Source organism: Pygocentrus nattereri, chromosome 27 (assembly GCF_015220715.1).
Source record: "Pygocentrus nattereri isolate fPygNat1 chromosome 27, fPygNat1.pri, whole genome shotgun sequence".
Classification (NCBI taxonomy): domain Eukaryota; kingdom Metazoa; phylum Chordata; class Actinopteri; order Characiformes; family Serrasalmidae; genus Pygocentrus; species Pygocentrus nattereri.
Window position 1 is genome coordinate 3,055,001 of NC_051237.1, and position 17,792 is coordinate 3,072,792.

Consider the following 17,792-nt stretch of genomic DNA (forward strand, 5'->3'; position numbering starts at 1 on the left):
TAGGAAGTGAATGGTACTCTCTAAAGCTTTATCAATTTATTTTTAAAATATGTTACGATAATGTCGAAAATAAAAATTTCCATTAAATTGGCCCTTTAAGATGTCCTACTTCACCTGTATCCCATACCCCCCCTGGGTCATCTGAACTCACTAGCTTCCTTGGTTTTTTATTTACAATTTGACCATTGCTACCATCCCTGGTTAGGCAACAGACCATCATCACAGCAGCAACTGTGTCAGCTTTTTAAGACTCAGGTTGACATTCAGGTTCCTTCATCTGGTTTTAATACAGATGGACAAAGAGCAACACAAAGTACAGCAGAGGAGGCCTTAAAAAGTCATCCGACAGAAGGACTGAGTCTGTCTGAACAAAGAGTGACATTTTGAAGTGAGGCGGCGAGAGTGAAGTGACCCACCCGTCTGAATTTCCAGCCGTCTGTCCACACCTCCCCCTCCACACACACCCCTCTGTCCCTGCCTCTTTTCAACTCTCTGCCTACATCACTCACTTCTGTACTTCTTCCATCTTTTTTGTTTTGTTCTCTCCATCACAGGACACACTTTCTTCCTCATGCACCTCTTCACAACTTTGCTCGCTTGCATGAGGCTGTTTTCTCTCTGCATGCCTTTCTTCCTCATCCCTGCTTTTTCTCCTGCCAGTCCCTTCTTCTCTACAGCTGTGCTGGGCTCTCAGCTGGAACTGTGTCTTTAGGTAAATGCCATCACACTGGACGGAACAAAGCTGTATGCATGGCAGAAATGGGGCGGCAGTGAACTAGATAAGAGACACAACAGGCACAACAGGCATTTAACCATGGCACTGTCCCAGTTGGCACACTTATAGTCTTATGGTCCTTATTTGTGCATACCCCACAAGGAACGTGGGGCCACAGCCCGTCCATTTCTTCTTCTAGAATTCAAAAGAGTGCTGACACCTTTTATGCACCCTTAGCATGTCCTTTGATGAAACCTACACTGAAGCTGCAACTTCCTTTCAATCCAGACTATTGCCAAGATTTCTTTACTGGAACCTCTTTTGTCGTTAATGCAACATACAGTCCAGTAATATTGTTATGAGGTCCTAAATGGTGTCCAAAGCCAAGCAGTCCTCCTCCAAGTCATCTTTTTTTGGCTAACATCGCAGAGAATAAAACTCAGGCAGCTGTGTCTGATACACCCATATCAATGTGACATGTACTAACACGCCATCACATCAGTGTCATTGCAGTGCGGAGAACGTTCCATCACCAAAATAATACCTGCTCTGTAATGATTGTGTGGGAGTCCTGACGATTGAAGAACAGGGTGAAAGGGCACTATCAAAGCATGTTGCGAAACAGATTTCACCTATATGGTAAGTGGTGCTCATAACATGGACACCAAGTGTAGATACAAGGTAGCTGTAGTTAGGCAGACTTAGTGCCCTTGATGACTCTATACATCCCTATACATCTGCACATTGTTAGGTTGCACAACATTAGGTTGACTTCACTAAAGTCAGAGTTGGAGGAGTATCGCGGGGCATAGGGCGTAAATTGGGACATACCCTGCAACACTATTAATGGGTAAAATGCTGTATTACATTAACTCTTGGGGTCCAACAGAAATCAGTATATCACTGTGGTCGAAACAAAACCTTGTATCTCCTTTTTTGTTGTTTTTCAGTTTTTGGCATAATTTGAAAATGCCTGTTGTCATTTACACTGTGTGCAAATTTCATGATGAATGGACAAAAAGAAATGGTCCAAAATTACTTGGAAAAAGTCTAGTTTTAGCGTGTATGTCTGTCTGTCTGTCCTGCGATGGACTGGCGACCTGTCCAGGGTGTATCCTGCCTTCGCCCAATGACTGCTGGCACCCCCCGCGACCCTGAGGGAGAAGCAGCTTGGAAAATGAATGAATGAATGAAAGTCTAGTTTCATTGACTTACATTAAAAGTAAAGTATGTTTTTTCCTTCTTTTGTAAAGTTATCATTTTGCATGACATACACTGGTAAGTAATTACATTCAATAGTTGAAGGGTTTCATTGCAAAGTGCAAAATGTACCACTTCCAAGAAATTTCATTTTTATGGCCTATATTGTAGGGAGTGAGATTTCCATATATAAGAAACTTCAATGCTACTGATTAATACTACCATGATTAGTGAAATGATTTAGCAGCACAGCAGTTAATAATAAACAGATCAACTGCCTAATAAGTCAAAGTCAAAATTTACTTCTTCCCCTTGTTAGTCCATTTGGGTGCTCATAGAACAATTTAAAAAATAAACTTTTTGTTGTTCCACAATCTTAGGCCCACCTCTAAAACATCTTGATTACATCACTGTGTACCAGCAGGCAGGGAAAAATAATATTACCAGTAATATCGATTTTTTTACCATCACTCCTTGCCACCAAACCAACCCATCACTGAACGGAAACGCTCAGCTACCTCATACTTTGATTTACTCAGAAATATGTCATCGTATGGAAAAAAAAACGTCCAATTCATGTTGACTGTAATCATAGTAAATTTGATTGTGTCACTAGCATAAAATAAAGATAAGTTCTGAAACATCTTTCATGAGACTGCACTCATACGGTCAGTCCACTCAAGGTTCCACTTTAATTCAATGGAAAAACTGCATAAATCTCACAGCGGTTGTTGTCCCTGCAATAAGACTAAGAAATTCTTATTTGTAATTATTGAGTCTGAATCAGGCATGAGAAAGAAAACACCACCCATGCTGACAGAATCAAATAAGAGAGTGAAACAGGAGCACTGATTGAACTGCAGTGTTGTCTCAGCACAGCAGGACTATTAAAAAAACAAATACAAGTGTAATCAGCGAGCTGAGGGCCAAGTGATTCAATATTAAAGAGCAATGTCTTTCGTGCTACTCGTGTTGTTTGTCTTAGTCGTTGCTTCTAACACTCGGAGGCCATGGTGAGTGAAGGAGGAGGTGTGTAATTTTCTCTCAAATAACAAAAAGGGTGCAAGGCATCCTACAGAAGAACCTTAGACAACAGTGAAGGCTTTCAGAGGGTACAGCAAGGCCAGAGTCAATCAAACGCCAATCATTTGGAACACAAGTTTGGCTGCTTGTTAACCTGACCACATTAAAAGATAACAATCGCAGTCCAGGTCTTGACAAGTCCTGAATGGAGACTCACCAATCCACTCCTTTCATTTTCACTGACTTCACTTTAACAAAGCCAGCGTCGACAAGAAGAGGCTGCTCAGACAAAGTTCCCTCCTGTCCTACAGAATAAACAGAGCATCAACAAAGTGTCGGACAAGGGGACATCTTATCGCCCGCAGCAGGGGGTGGGGAAGAGTGTGTTTACACAAGGAGCCAGTTTCTTATTATCTGTCAGGGCGGCTGGATGTATTGGTTCAGTCTGGAGTGGGAGGAGCCGTCTGTGACTGAGACGGCGGAAAGGAATAGTAACCATTTCCTCTATCTCCGTCTGTTTTCCTCTCCGTGTCATCTGGACTTCTCTTTAGCCTTCAATCTGCCTCTTCAAACGCCCCTCGCTCTAACTGGGTCTTTTCTTCCTCTCTGGCAGTATGTGCAACCTCTTCTGCCTTAATTTCCTCCTCCAGGACCTGAAAGACTGAGCATCTTCCCCATCATCTGAACTCCAGACTTTTTTTCACCCTCCTTCTCCCCCCCCCCTCTCTCGCTTCCACTCTCTCTCTCAAACTCCCTCACTCCATCTCTCTTTTCTCCTGTGCCCTCATTCTCTAAAACACAATCGATTTTCCTCCTCAGACCTTGGGGTGATTGAGGTGCTCACAGCTTGAAGAGAGAGACGGCGAGAAACTAGAGAAAGAGAGATTGTGAGCTAGAGATAGGTCCACGGACAGATGGAGAGAGAGAAAGAGAAATGTAGAGAAGCGTATGGCAGAACGGATGAAACAGAGGAAGAGGAGTTGAGTAATAACTCCAACAAGGATTACACCTATGGAGCTGAAGCCCCACTCAGATCAAAACAGCTGAAAGGAGAGTAAGTGAGGAACATGTTTCTGATGCCTGCCGTTTGAGGCCCCATCAGTGTGTTGCACTGTTTGTCCACACTGCATCCATTTTTCTGCAGACTGCAGTAGGTAGAAATGATAAACTGCAGCATTCTGGCAAACAGAAAAGCTAGATATCCCCCCACTCACCATCAGAAGACAAAGTGAAGATCTCCTTAGGGATGAAGAGTTTGTCCTCCGCCGACCGTGCCCAGTCCTTCATCCCCCGCCTTCCCTTCATAGGGAAGTTGATGTCGCTGGAGACGGCTGACACCGGCTCGCGCTGGATAGTGATAACTGATACAGAAAAAGAGAAACAGAACTGAGTGACCTGTACATAACCCTGACTTGTCTTATCAATACTGCCATTGTAGATTTTCAATGACAAATCATATATGGTAAATATTTACAATCAATTTTTTTTCATACCTGCCTCAAGATGCAATCACCCCTTTTGAAATATGAGGCATTCTGGATGCTAATTTGATTATAACCTCTTTCTCAGTGTTGTGGAGCTTTCCAAATGATATGGAATCATTTACAGCTCTGCTCATCATTTTCATTCCAAAATGCTCTCCATCTCTATTTGTAACAATTCCAGATATAACCGTTTTTGTTAAGAATAATGGTAACACTTTATTTAGGTGGCCGTTTGAGGATGATTAATAAATTCTTCACAGATTATCAGTAACACATCAACAACATATCAGTGAAGTATCAGTAGTGAAGCATCTGAACACTGAAGTGAATATCTTTTAGATGTTCTGTTGAGACATTATTTACATTAAGTACATGTGTTGTTAATGTTACTTCCGTTATGCAAATCCTAACCTCACCCAGCCTTAGACAAAACTTAACACTAACGCTGATCTTAATCCTAACCCTACACTTAACCTCAACCCAAAACCTAATCCTAATCCTCATATGTTTTTCAGATGTTACTGAGAGTCCATTGAGTGTTTGTTTCATCTAAAAAGGACCATCAAAATAAAGTTACCAGAAAAACAGCTAATGTACAGTAGAAATTATTATTGTAATCAAGGTGGAATTAATTATAATATAGTGCCTTCTTGTTGACATATGTCATAAAAGTGTCATTAATCATTAAAGTGTTCTACAATGCGTGTTTGAACACTTCCAAAATTTTAGTGGCACTCTAAAAATGATTTGAAATTGATTTTGAATTGTACTAGCATCGTACTTAGTAAATACTGACAATAATGTGCATGTGAGGTTATGTTCGCACTAGGTGTACAAAGCTTTTCACTATTATTATTACAAGCATTATTAAGCATTCCATTCATTCATCTGGAAAAACTTTCTTTCTAATTTTTCTTTCTTTTTTTTCCACTTCTTGGTCATAAAAATCTGGAAATATTTAATGAATCATCTAAATATACCTTTTTTGCATGATAGTCTAATTTAAATCTACACTATATATGTTTTAAGGGTACTGACTGCTTGTACTGCTGAGAGAGAGAGAGAGAGAGAGAGAGAGAGAGAGACAGAGAGAGACAGAGAGAGACAGAGAGACAGAGATGCAGCTATAAAGTCAGATAGCTAGTTGACAGTGAACATTAACAAGATCAAAGTTCCTCTCATACAACATGAACATCTTTCAGGCATAAAACAAGACGTCTCAATTCAGTCCAACTCTTGTCTCCATCTTTATTTCTAGCACGTTTTTGATTTCTAACGGCACTCACTGAGGTTAGTGGTGACGACCAGAAAACTCTGGAAAGGCTTCTGAGCCTCCCCGATGTGATGGATGAAGTCCTCTACGACTCGCATTAGCAACACTGCACCTGGAGAGACCTGAGGAAAAAAAAGACCATTTAAGAAGCAATAGTAGAAATAAAATAAACAAACGAGAAAATTGAGCTCATTAAAGGAATAGCTTAGTAGTATTCATACAGTATTCATACGGTTACTATAAACCGGTTGTTGTTTACAGACTGTCTGTAATATATGATCTATCCACACTCCCACAAGAACGTTCTTTCATAGTAACTCGTGCAGAGCGGGACAGAATTTTTACAATTTAGACATCAGGTTCTCTCCCATCAAATGATGCTACCAACCTAGGAAGATGAAGGCTAGTATGCCCCTCCTCTGAGAGACATGAAGCACCACCACATTTTTTTTCTTTGTTGTTGCTGCAATGTGTTCAACATGCTTGGAGGAGAAGAGTACCTGCCATCACTTCAAATAAGAGACGCCCAAATTGCTGGCATTATAGTAAGTGATGGTGGAAGATAAAGGACTATCCTTCCCACCCAGAGAGTGCGAGCTCAATTATACTCTCTAGGGCTTCTGGAAATAGATGGCTATTGCTGGGGATCGAGCTCATGATCTCCCCTGACAACAAGGCCAACGCTTAGATGGTTGCACCATTCGGGAGTCTGAATGCTTTCATTTTTTGGAATCAAGCAAACACATTGTGATAAAACTACTGCCTTTTTCAACCTACCCAGTTTTGATTAGCTACAGTAATATTGTCCAGCTTGGTAGCATAGAATTTTAAACTGGAAACTCAATGTTATGTAGCAGATTTAACTCCACCCTAAATGCATCAGGTTAAATAGGAATTTTGCTAATGTGTAAAGCAGTGGTCTTCCACTCTGATCCTACAGAGCATAGTTCCAGACACACCATCTCTGGGTAATCAACATCTTCCTTACCCCAGATCGGCTGGATCAGGCATATTAGGGTTAAGTAAGGGGCGGGCCAGCTTACTGGATACAGGTTTGAACTACAATCTGCAGGAAGGAGCTTCTCCTGGACCAGGGCTGGAGACCACTGGTCTAAAGCTTCTTGGTACTGAAGAGCACATTAGTGGATGGGGCATAGATGGGTGAATTGGTGAATATTTGAATTTTTTATGAAAAATGTAGTCATTCAGTCCTCTAGAAATACTGTAGATACCTACAACAAACTCCACAAAAGTGTATTATGAGTGTTTATCACAGTCATTATATCGTCATACAGGTCCATTCCGACGAAGAACATTACATTCTTATGTTTTTCTGTCAATATAAGGCTCTGGCGAAGGCTAATACCTACAGCCTCTCAAGCAGATGCAAAAAAAGTCTAACCACTAAACCTCAGTCAGCATATTAACCATATTAAAACCATCAGTTCTTTGAAACAGCACCATGACTTTAATATCAATGCATGCTACTTAGAGGAGCCAGTACGTGGCCATGACTCAGAGACGCGGCTTACAGAAAACAGAGAGAAACATTCAGCATGAGCCATTCTCCAGCGCTCCCACGCTTGATCTTTACAACACCGTCTTTACAGATTGTTGTGAGGTTTTAATTCACGCAGCCTTTGTTCTGAGGGGGAAGCGTGTCACAGCCACATTTCATGATGATGTTCATGAGGCTAAGGAGTCCATTCTTCAATCTAATTGGAATTTCGCCTTTTCTCCGCATGTGTGCAAATGAAGGAATTTATGAATGTCTGAGCGAGTGTCTCGCTGCTCTGCTATAGGGCACGTGTGTGTGTCTGTGAGGGGAGGGGACAGAGTGCAACAACGGCAGCATTTGTTACCTTTTTCCCAGCCAGCCCAACTTTTTTTTTTTTTTTTTTTTTTGTACCAATTAAATCCAATTTAATAAGCAGCAGATGGTGGTTTATATGGAGCCAAGTAAGAAATGGAGTAGATTGCCTGTTTGTTTGTAATGAATAACTGAAGCTCTAACACACTTCCTTATATTCTGAATTGGGGCTTGTTTTCTGCTCTCCTGCAGGGAACAGATCTCATTTACTTTAGTTTTGGAGCTCTTTGACGTGTGTAATATTGGGGCTTTGTAGGTTGTTTGCTCTGTTTCTGGCACTGTGAGTCTTCACTGACTGTGTAAGAATAAATAAACTTGCATTGTCAACACAGAGCTTCTCTTTCTCTGTATCTTTTCTGGTTGTTTATTGATGTCTTTTTAACCCATTCTTGTCCAGCAAGTAATCAATGGCGGAGATTTAAACAAAGTCATTCAAAGTGGTCTGATGTGAAACGGTCTGTAGAGAAACTTACAGACTCTTACAGACACTGGTTTCTTTACAGTGGTGGTGACAGGAACCAGGGATCTCAATGTGTATGATGCAATCAGAGCTATTATGTTTACTATCCAAAACGTAGTAAACATAAATGTGTTATGAGTTTTTATGCGTAATATCGGAATTGGAATGCCTCATTTATTAAGATATTAAGATAAATAAAGTAATAAAAACTCACTTTTCAGTCATACGGTTTGAGCAATTGATCAATGTGAGGAATTCCTACAGATTTGTGCACAAGCAACATGTAAACAAAAGAACATTTAACGTATTAGATACCAATGTATGTAAACGTCTGTGCAAATGGTCAAATGACATGTTTTGTTGAATTCTAAATGAAAAGAAGCTAACACATCTCTCTCTCTCTCTCTCTCTCTTCATATATATATGTGTGTGTGTGTGTGTGTGTGTGTGTGTATATATATATATATATATATATATATATATATATATATATATATATATATATATATATATATATATATATATATATATATATATGGAGAGAGAGATAATGGCTTGTTTGGCTCTATAATCAGCAGATTGCGAGTTTGATCCCAGGTCATGCTACAGCCGTCCGTGGCTAGGAGCCCTAGAAAGCACAATTGGGTGGGTAGAATGGCAACCCCCCCACCACAAATTTTCTGGTGAAAAAAATATCTATTTGCATATACATTGTTGCCTGTGGGGCATCTGCTGTAGTCTTAGTAGGTCACATTGTTAGTCCAGTTAGGAAGTGTCCAGATGGTGTGGAAACGCAACATTACTGAAGGGCACTGCTGTTGACTCAATTGCATTGTTCAAACATATACACACAAAACTGACAACGCGCACACACATACACTGTTTAAGGTAGAGTCTGTGTTCATGACTCTGAGGGAACAGGTGTTATTTTATGAGTGTGTAATAATGATAAAAACATTATGTCATTAGAATCAGTGAACCATGGCAGCATTAACACACTCACTCTGAATAAAAATAGCACTGGCACATCACAGTTAGCCTCACACATTTCACCACACACTTCTCTCATACATTGTTTAGACACAAGTATTGGGACATACCTCCTAATTTTGAGATTTGTCACTGCTAACAGGTGGATAAAATTAAGTACATTTTAATCTCCATAGACACACACTGGCAGTAGAATGGTTCATACCGATGAGCTCATTGACTTTAATTATGGCACTGTCATAGGATGCCACCTCTGATACATGGCGGTTTGAGAATTATCTCCTACTAGATCTGTCCTTGCCAACTGTAAGTGCTCTTATTGGAAATGGATTGCTCCTAATAACAGCTTAGACATTAAGCGGTAGACCACGCAAACTCAGGGTGGGGCCACCGAGTGCTGAAGTGCACAGTGTTTATCCTCTGTTGAATCACTCACGAAAGACTTCCAAATTGCCTCTGGAAGCAACATCAGAAAAAGAACTGTGCATCAGGAGCTTCACAAAAAGGGTTTCCAGGGCCGAGTAGCCACACACAAGCCTAAGATCAAAATGCTCAATGCCAAATGGGCTGGGAGTGGTACAAAGCATGCTGCCACTGGACTCTGGAGCAGCAGAAATGCATTATGTGGAGTGATGAATCATGCATGGGTTTGGTGAATGCCTGGAGAACATTACTTGTCTGACTGCATTGTGCGAGCTGTAAAGTTTGGTAGAGGAGGGATAACGCTATGGGGGTAGCCTAGGCCCCTTAGTTCCAGTGAAGGGAAATCTTAATGCTTCAGCAGACCGAGACATTTTGGACAATTGTGTGCTTCCAACTTTGTGGGAACAGTTTGGGGAAAGCCCTTTTCTGTTCTAGCATGACTGAGCCTCAGTGCACAAAGCAAGGTGCATAAAGGCATGGCTGGGGAAGAACTTGACTGGCCTGCAGAGTCCTGACCTCAACCGCATTAAACATCTTTGAGATTAACTAGAACAGACTGAGAGCCAGGCTGTCTCATGCAACATCAGCATCTGACCTCACAAAGGCTCTTCTGGATGAACGGGCAAAAATTCCCACAGGCACACTCCAAAATCTTGTAGAAAGCTTCCCAGAGAAGTGGAACAGGATGTCATAAAACCCCTGCGTGTCCCAATACTTTTGTCCATATAGTGTACATCTCAACAAAAACAGTGACTGGAGCCAACATTCTCTCTCTGACTGTACACTAAGCTAGCTTGCTTTCTTTCTTTCTTTCTTTCTTTCTTTCTTTCTTCAACTTGCTTTACTGGCATGAGTTGTACATAACAACTGTCGCCAAAGCAATGAATGGAATGCTTACATATGTGAAGAGTTCCCTTGTTTCATGTACATCAACTGGTCACTTCAGTAATCTGCACTTGTTTCTACACTCACTGTCCATTTAATCAGCTCGACTCGCCATATAGGTGCACTAGTGCGATGGTGGTGTGTTAGTGTGTGTTGCACTGGTCTGAGTGGATCAGATTAACACCTCACTGCCGGACTGAGAATAGTCCACCAACCAAAAAACAACCAGCCCAGAGCAACCTATGGACAGCATCCTGTGACCACTGATTAGGACAAGAGTATGACCAACACAAACTGTGCAGCAACAGATGAGCTACTGTCTCTGACTTTACATCTAAAAGTTGTACAAAGATAGATGTGTAGACAGTGTCTGGACAGAGTTTAAAAACTGTGGAAAAGTAGGTCAGACTGGACAACTAGAAATTGAAAATTGGGCCATTGTTCCTAAAAGTGTCTCTCTGTTTTGTATCCGTGGGTCCTCCAAACAAAGGCTTGGCTTCATTTGTGTGGATAGCCCAATCATAACTCAAACTTTTTTGGAGTACCAGAATACGTGCCACTTAGCTACCATGTGGACAAAATAGCTGACGGCAAAGATGAATAACAGCATGGAAGTCACCAACAATGAAAAAAGAGAAGCAGGGAATCCAAATGGCCTTCAGAGTGACAGTTCTTTTTTTAATATAGATCTTCAAAAGCCAAAAAAAATCAATACTGTATCTCGCATAATTAAAGCAGCGTGTATCAGCACCTAAACATCTTTTAAAACATCTACACATCTTTAGATATATTCTTTAAAATGCTGCAATGCTTTTTCTGTATTTTGTCTATACTGTTTTTCTATTTTCTAATTTCTGTTAACATATACATACATATACACACATATATATATATATATATATATATATATATATATATATATATATATATATACTGCTATAACAAACTACATATATATAGTTTGTTATAGCAGTATAGGTATTATGGTAGGTGTTATAGCTGTATACGTATTATGGTAGGTGTTATAGCAGTATAGGTATTATGGTAGGTGTTATAGCTGTATACGTATTATGGTAGGTGTTATAGCTGTATACGTATTATGGTAGGTGTTATAGCAGTATACGTATTATGGTAGGTGTTATAGCAGTATAGGTATTATGGTAGGTGTTATAGCTGTATAGGTATTATGGTAGGTGTTATAGCAGTATACGTATTATGGTAGGTGTTATAGCAGTATACGTATTATGGTAGGTGTTATAGCAGTATAGGTATTATGGTAGGTGTTATAGCAGTATAGGTATTATGGTAGGTGTTATAGCAGTATAGGTATTATGGTAGGTGTTATAGCAGTATAGGTATTATGGTAGGTGTTATAGCAGTATAGGTATTATGGTAGGTGTTATAGCAGTATAGGTATTATGGTAGGTGTTATAGCAGTATAGGTATTATGGTAGGTGTTATAGCAGTATACGTATTATGGTAGGTGTTATAGCAGTATACGTATTATGGTAGGTGTTATAGCAGTATAGGTATTATGGTAGGTGTTATAGCAGTATAGGTATTATGGTAGGTGTTATAGCAGTATAGGTATTATGGTAGGTGTTATAGCAGTATAGGTATTATGGTAGGTGTTATAGCAGTACAGGTATTATGGTAGGTGTTATAGCTGTATACGTATTATGGTAGGTGTTATAGCAGTATAGGTATTATGGTAGGTGTTATAGCAGTATAGGTATTATGGTAGGTGTTATAGCAGTATAGGTATTATGGTAGGTGTTATAGCTGTATACGTATTATGGTAGGTGTTATAGCTGTATACGTATTATGGTAGGTGTTATAGCAGTATAGGTATTATGGTAGGTGTTATAGCTGTATACGTATTATGGTAGGTGTTATAGCAGTATAGGTATTATGGTAGGTGTTATAGCTGTATACGTATTATGGTAGGTGTTATAGCAGTATACGTATTATGGTAGGTGTTATAGCAGTATAGGTATTATGGTAGGTGTTATAGCAGTATAGGTATTATGGTAGGTGTTATAGCAGTATAGGTATTATGGTAGGTGTTATAGCTGTATACGTATTATGGTAGGTGTTATAGCAGTATACGTATTATGGTAGGTGTTATAGCAGTATAGGTATTATGGTAGGTGTTATAGCTGTATACGTATTATGGTAGGTGTTATAGCAGTATAGGTATTATGGTAGGTGTTATAGCAGTATAGGTATTATGGTAGGTGTTATAGCAGTATAGGTATTATGGTAGGTGTTATAGCTGTATACGTATTATGGTAGGTGTTATAGCAGTATAGGTATTATGGTAGGTGTTATAGCAGTATAGGTATTATGGTAGGTGTTATAGCAGTATAGGTATTATGGTAGGTGTTATAGCTGTATACGTATTATGGTAGGTGTTATAGCAGTATACGTATTATGGTAGGTGTTATAGCAGTATAGGTATTATGGTAGGTGTTATAGCTGTATACGTATTATGGTAGGTGTTATAGCAGTATAGGTATTATGGTAGGTGTTATAGCTGTATACGTATTATGGTAGGTGTTATAGCAGTATACGTATTATGGTAGGTGTTATAGCAGTATAGGTATTATGGTAGGTGTTATAGCTGTATACGTATTATGGTAGGTGTTATAGCAGTATAGGTATTATGGTAGGTGTTATAGCAGTATAGGTATTATGGTAGGTGTTATAGCTGTATACGTATTATGGTAGGTGTTATAGCAGTATAGGTATTATGGTAGGTGTTATAGCAGTATAGGTATTATGGTAGGTGTTATAGCAGTATAGGTATTATGGTAGGTGTTATAGCAGTATAGGTATTATGGTAGGTGTTATAGCTGTATACGTATTATGGTAGGTGTTATAGCAGTATACGTATTATGGTAGGTGTTATAGCAGTATAGGTATTATGGTAGGTGTTATAGCTGTATACGTATTATGGTAGGTGTTATAGCAGTATAGGTATTATGGTAGGTGTTATAGCAGTATAGGTATTATGGTAGGTGTTATAGCTGTATACGTATTATGGTAGGTGTTATAGCAGTATAGGTATTATGGTAGGTGTTATAGCAGTATAGGTATTATGGTAGGTGTTATAGCAGTATAGGTATTATGGTAGGTGTTATAGCTGTATACGTATTATGGTAGGTGTTATAGCAGTATAGGTATTATGGTAGGTGTTATAGCTGTATACGTATTATGGTAGGTGTTATAGCTGTATACGTATTATGGTAGGTGTTATAGCTGTGTACGTATTATGGTAGGTGTTATAGCAGTATAGGTATTATGGTAGGTGTTATAGCTGTATACGTATTATGGTAGGTGTTATAGCTGTATACGTATTATGGTAGGTGTTATAGCAGTATAGGTATTATGGTAGGTGTTATAGCAGTATAGGTATTATGGTAGGTGTTATAGCAGTATAGGTATTATGGTAGGTGTTATAGCAGTATAGGTATTATGGTAGGTGTTATAGCAGTATAGGTATTATGGTAGGTGTTATAGCAGTATAGGTATTATGGTAGGTGTTATAGCTGTATACGTATTATGGTAGGTGTTATAGCTTTATACGTATTATGGTAGGTGTTATAGCAGTATAGGTATTATGGTAGGTGTTATAGCAGTATAGGTATTATGGTAGGTGTTATAGCAGTATAGGTATTATGGTAGGTGTTATAGCTTTATACGTATTATGGTAGGTGTTATAGCAGTATAGGTATTATGGTAGGTGTTATAGCAGTATAGGTATTATGGTAGGTGTTATAGCTTTATACGTATTATGGTAGGTGTTATAGCAGTATAGGTACGACCTATTCTCGTTAGTAACTTGTTCTTGTTCTTCTCAGATGTCCCTGATGTGCTAACACTGATTACATACAAATGGATGGTTAGCTCAAGTACAGTCACAAGGTTCTCTCTGAGTGTAAAAGTCATGTCCTTTCATGGCCACACTTTCAACACCTGATGTACAGTTAAGCCTAATTGAATCTGAAGCTCATGCTTCAGTCTTCGAAGGCCAGACAAGAACCCAGACACAAGCTGAGCCTAATGGATGTGCCTTAGCCAGTGTGGCAGACTCGAACCTGCATATCCCACACAGCACTCAGCCTCTGTGTATTAGACGTTAGTTTAATTAGCCCAATTATTAATCTGCACTTTGACAGTGGCAATGACTCCAATAACCATCCATTGTCAAGAGGAAATTAAGGAACACTATAAAACTAATGTCCAACATGAGTGATGGAGTGTGTTTATGAGATAGATACATGTGTGGGTGTCTAAAAGCTGTGATAAGAAGTTGGATGTTACCTGGTGAGCATCTTCCCATTTCTCAAGGTTTTCCATGTCCAACATTAAGCTGACTATCTGGAAGAATTTCTGTGGAAGAGGAAAGCAGAAATGATGAGGGGGAAACAGCAGTGGGCATTTAATTTGGTATTTCTCTCTGTGAAGATGTGGGTTTGTGTATGAGAGTGCATGTGTGGTAGGGGTGAAATGATACACACATTTCATGAAGTGATTTGTATTGTGGTTATTGCACAATACATTTTCGATAAATAATAAGAAGAATTTTTGGTCAGCCCAGTTGTCAAAACAAGAACAGAGCTCCTGGTGAAAGCATAATAAGTCATTTGCTTAGAAAACAAATAACATTATAGGGAATATCGTCTTTGGAATGTCTTTGAAATTAGAAAGAATGTTCCTATACACAACAAATGAAACCACCTCAATTTATGACAGTGATAAGTCTGATATCAAAAATATTTGACTAACTCCGAGTAACTCTTTGCTGTAAAGCTACATAACACCTACAACCATAAAACATTGAACAATCCCAGGCAAATTACATGTTGGCATCTTCTAAGTGGCCACCAAAACATATAATTTGACCAGTGATGCCCAACAGCATTGTTTTACTGTAATATACACTCATTTTGAGCCTGATCTTATTTCTGAAATAGGTGTTATGTCAACTTGACATCAAAGTTGACAAAAGCAGACTTCATGATAAATTATGTCTATTGGATTAAGCCTTCATAAGCATTTATGTAGGCTTATGCCAGTAATGCTAGCAAATACACATCATAAAATCTCTCTGTATTGGATTTGCAGCAATTATTATCTTTCTGAATATTAATATGAGTATTGTAACATCCCATATGTGTGGAGTGTGTTTTCCTCTGTGTGTTTGTATTTGTGTTTGTATTCTGCACAGCCACCTGCACGTCGTCGGGAGCTGGGATGTAGGTTGCTCGCTTGAAGGTGTCCGTCACATTTCGGAGAATCTCCACGGAGAATAAGAGGTCACCGCTGTAATAGCTGCGACGGGACATTAACTCCAGGAGACTCCTCACGATCTGAGACATGCCCTCCCCTGCCAGGGTCCTCTGACCCTTCGCAAGATGCTCTCGTAACTGTCAGAGGAGAGAAGAGGCTGAATCCTTTTTATACCACCCTATTAGTTTCAAGCGTTTCTTAGAAGGTTCATTCTCAAAAAAAGAAAGTACACACAAAATGTACTTTTCATCAAGTTACAAATGCAAATTAGGCATGGATTTTTAAGGATTAAGAATTCCACTGCTTTGGTAACACATTAATAAATGCTGAGGGGCAATGGGACCTGTATGGAGTCCCACACTTCCTCACTCTCACAATTACATAACTTACACAAACCAGTGTTCAAAAGTTTGGAGTCATTTAAGTTTTATTCAATATTGTTTGGATTCTGTAAACAACAAATTATTTACTGATAAACAATAAACTGTGATTATCTGTTTCCATTCATTTTTTACATTCAAGTTATATGCATTGAATTCAGTGCATTGCCCAAGGCCACAATCAAATATACCCAGTCAGTCCTAGGACAGGACCCTACAACTTTCCAGTAGCTGGATCACTACCCTACCACTAGATTATGAGCCAATCTATTTTATACACTTGTTTGCAACCAAACTTTTCCAAGCTTTCTAATCAAACTTTTTAACGATAATTCCACATTTTTGAACAGCAATTCCAATTCTTTGAGTGGCGATACCAAATGTTTGAACACTGATTTCAAACTTTTAAACACTGATTCTCAATTTTGAACACTGGGCCACCAATATCTTCCTAAGTCTTTTTCTTAAATTAGTTCTTGGAAAAGGTGCTAAGAAAAGGCCTGTGCCAGATTCATGGCGTTTTTGTTAAACCAGAGACTTGTTTACATCTTTGTCCTTTAGAGTGTTTATAGAATCTCTTCTCACCTAAGAACAAATCCCAAATAAGAAAACTTGGGTGAATGTCAGAGTCTCTGTGAAAACTGCGTAATTTTCCGAAGACATTCCAAATTTTTGACTAGGGATTCCAAATGTTTGAACATTAGTTCCAAATGTTTAAACATTGATTCCATACTTTTAATCAGCTATTCCAAACCTTTCAACAACTGATTCCAATTTATAAAAAAAAGCAATTTCAAACTTTTGAATATGTATTCCAAATTTCTGAGTAGCTACTTCAAACTTTTGCCAGTTAGTGTACAAATAGTCTCACAGTAATTACTGAATAATTACTTACTCAATCATAAATCTTAAGGTGAGTAACAGAACAATAACACCGTACTTGAGGAGGTTAAACACACACTCCCACACAGACAGACAGAAAATAAGCCCAATACCAATGACAAAACAACATTTAACATCAGGTCAACAACAGAAGCAACAAGGCACACTTTTGTTCTTTGAGACTCTATCAAACTCATTGATCCGTGTTCAGAGCAAAGTGCATGTTGTTCACAGAATCGAAATCCACCATAACTGCCACCAAGAAAGCAAACTGTGGACAAAAATGAGGATTATTGTTTCCCTTTTGACTAAGTGCGTGCTTGTTTACAGTGTAAAGAGAACAGAGCAGACTGATTGACTAATGACAGGATTGTGGGTCCAAGAGGCAGCAGACAATAGCAATCAGAACTAACTAAACATTGCCTGATTATAATGAGGGGTTAGTGAACAGGTTAACAGAACAATCAACCAAATCACATTGCACCCCAGTCCATTTCCTGAGCCTCTTGGCTATCTTCATTAGAAACATTATGCAATTATAGTATATATAGTTCAAAGCTCAACAACAAGAAATTTAGGAGGGCACATAAGTGTTAAGTGCATGCCAAGAGGCAATGCAGAAAAGTCAAAGGGTGGATCAATTATAGGCTCCATATAAACATTATTGAAGGGATTCAAAGATGTGTGAGTTAGAAGTAACTACATTTACATCACATCTGTGTTTCAATATTAGTCTGAGTAAGACTGCAAGCCTAAGCTATGGTCATGTAAACAGCAGGGTTCAGTTGGTCTAACTTTAATGGTCTAACTAACAGCCTACTGAAATTAAAGCATAGTCCATGGCAATACAGGCTGGACTATTTGAGATCAATTCAGACATTTGAGGATTAGATTTTTCCACTGGAAGTCACT

The 17,792-nt window shown here is 39.0% G+C and overlaps 1 protein-coding gene across 6 annotated transcripts in view; it reads right to left on the reverse strand.

The window, feature by feature from the left end:
• The window catches only part of adgrb2 (adhesion G protein-coupled receptor B2), a 437,226-nt gene that overhangs the window by 164,197 nt on the left and 255,237 nt on the right, over nucleotides 1–17,792 (reverse strand). For all 6 annotated transcript variants that reach the window (XM_037535324.1, XM_037535323.1, XM_037535321.1 and 3 more), the window contains exons 10-13: nucleotides 15,561–15,755; nucleotides 14,650–14,718; nucleotides 5,709–5,817; nucleotides 4,153–4,299 (exon numbers count right to left, since the gene is read on the reverse strand). In XM_037535324.1, coding sequence (XP_037391221.1) covers nucleotides 4,153–4,299; nucleotides 5,709–5,817; nucleotides 14,650–14,718; nucleotides 15,561–15,755 — 520 coding nt within the window. The remainder of the gene's footprint in view (nucleotides 1–4,152; nucleotides 4,300–5,708; nucleotides 5,818–14,649; nucleotides 14,719–15,560; nucleotides 15,756–17,792) is intronic.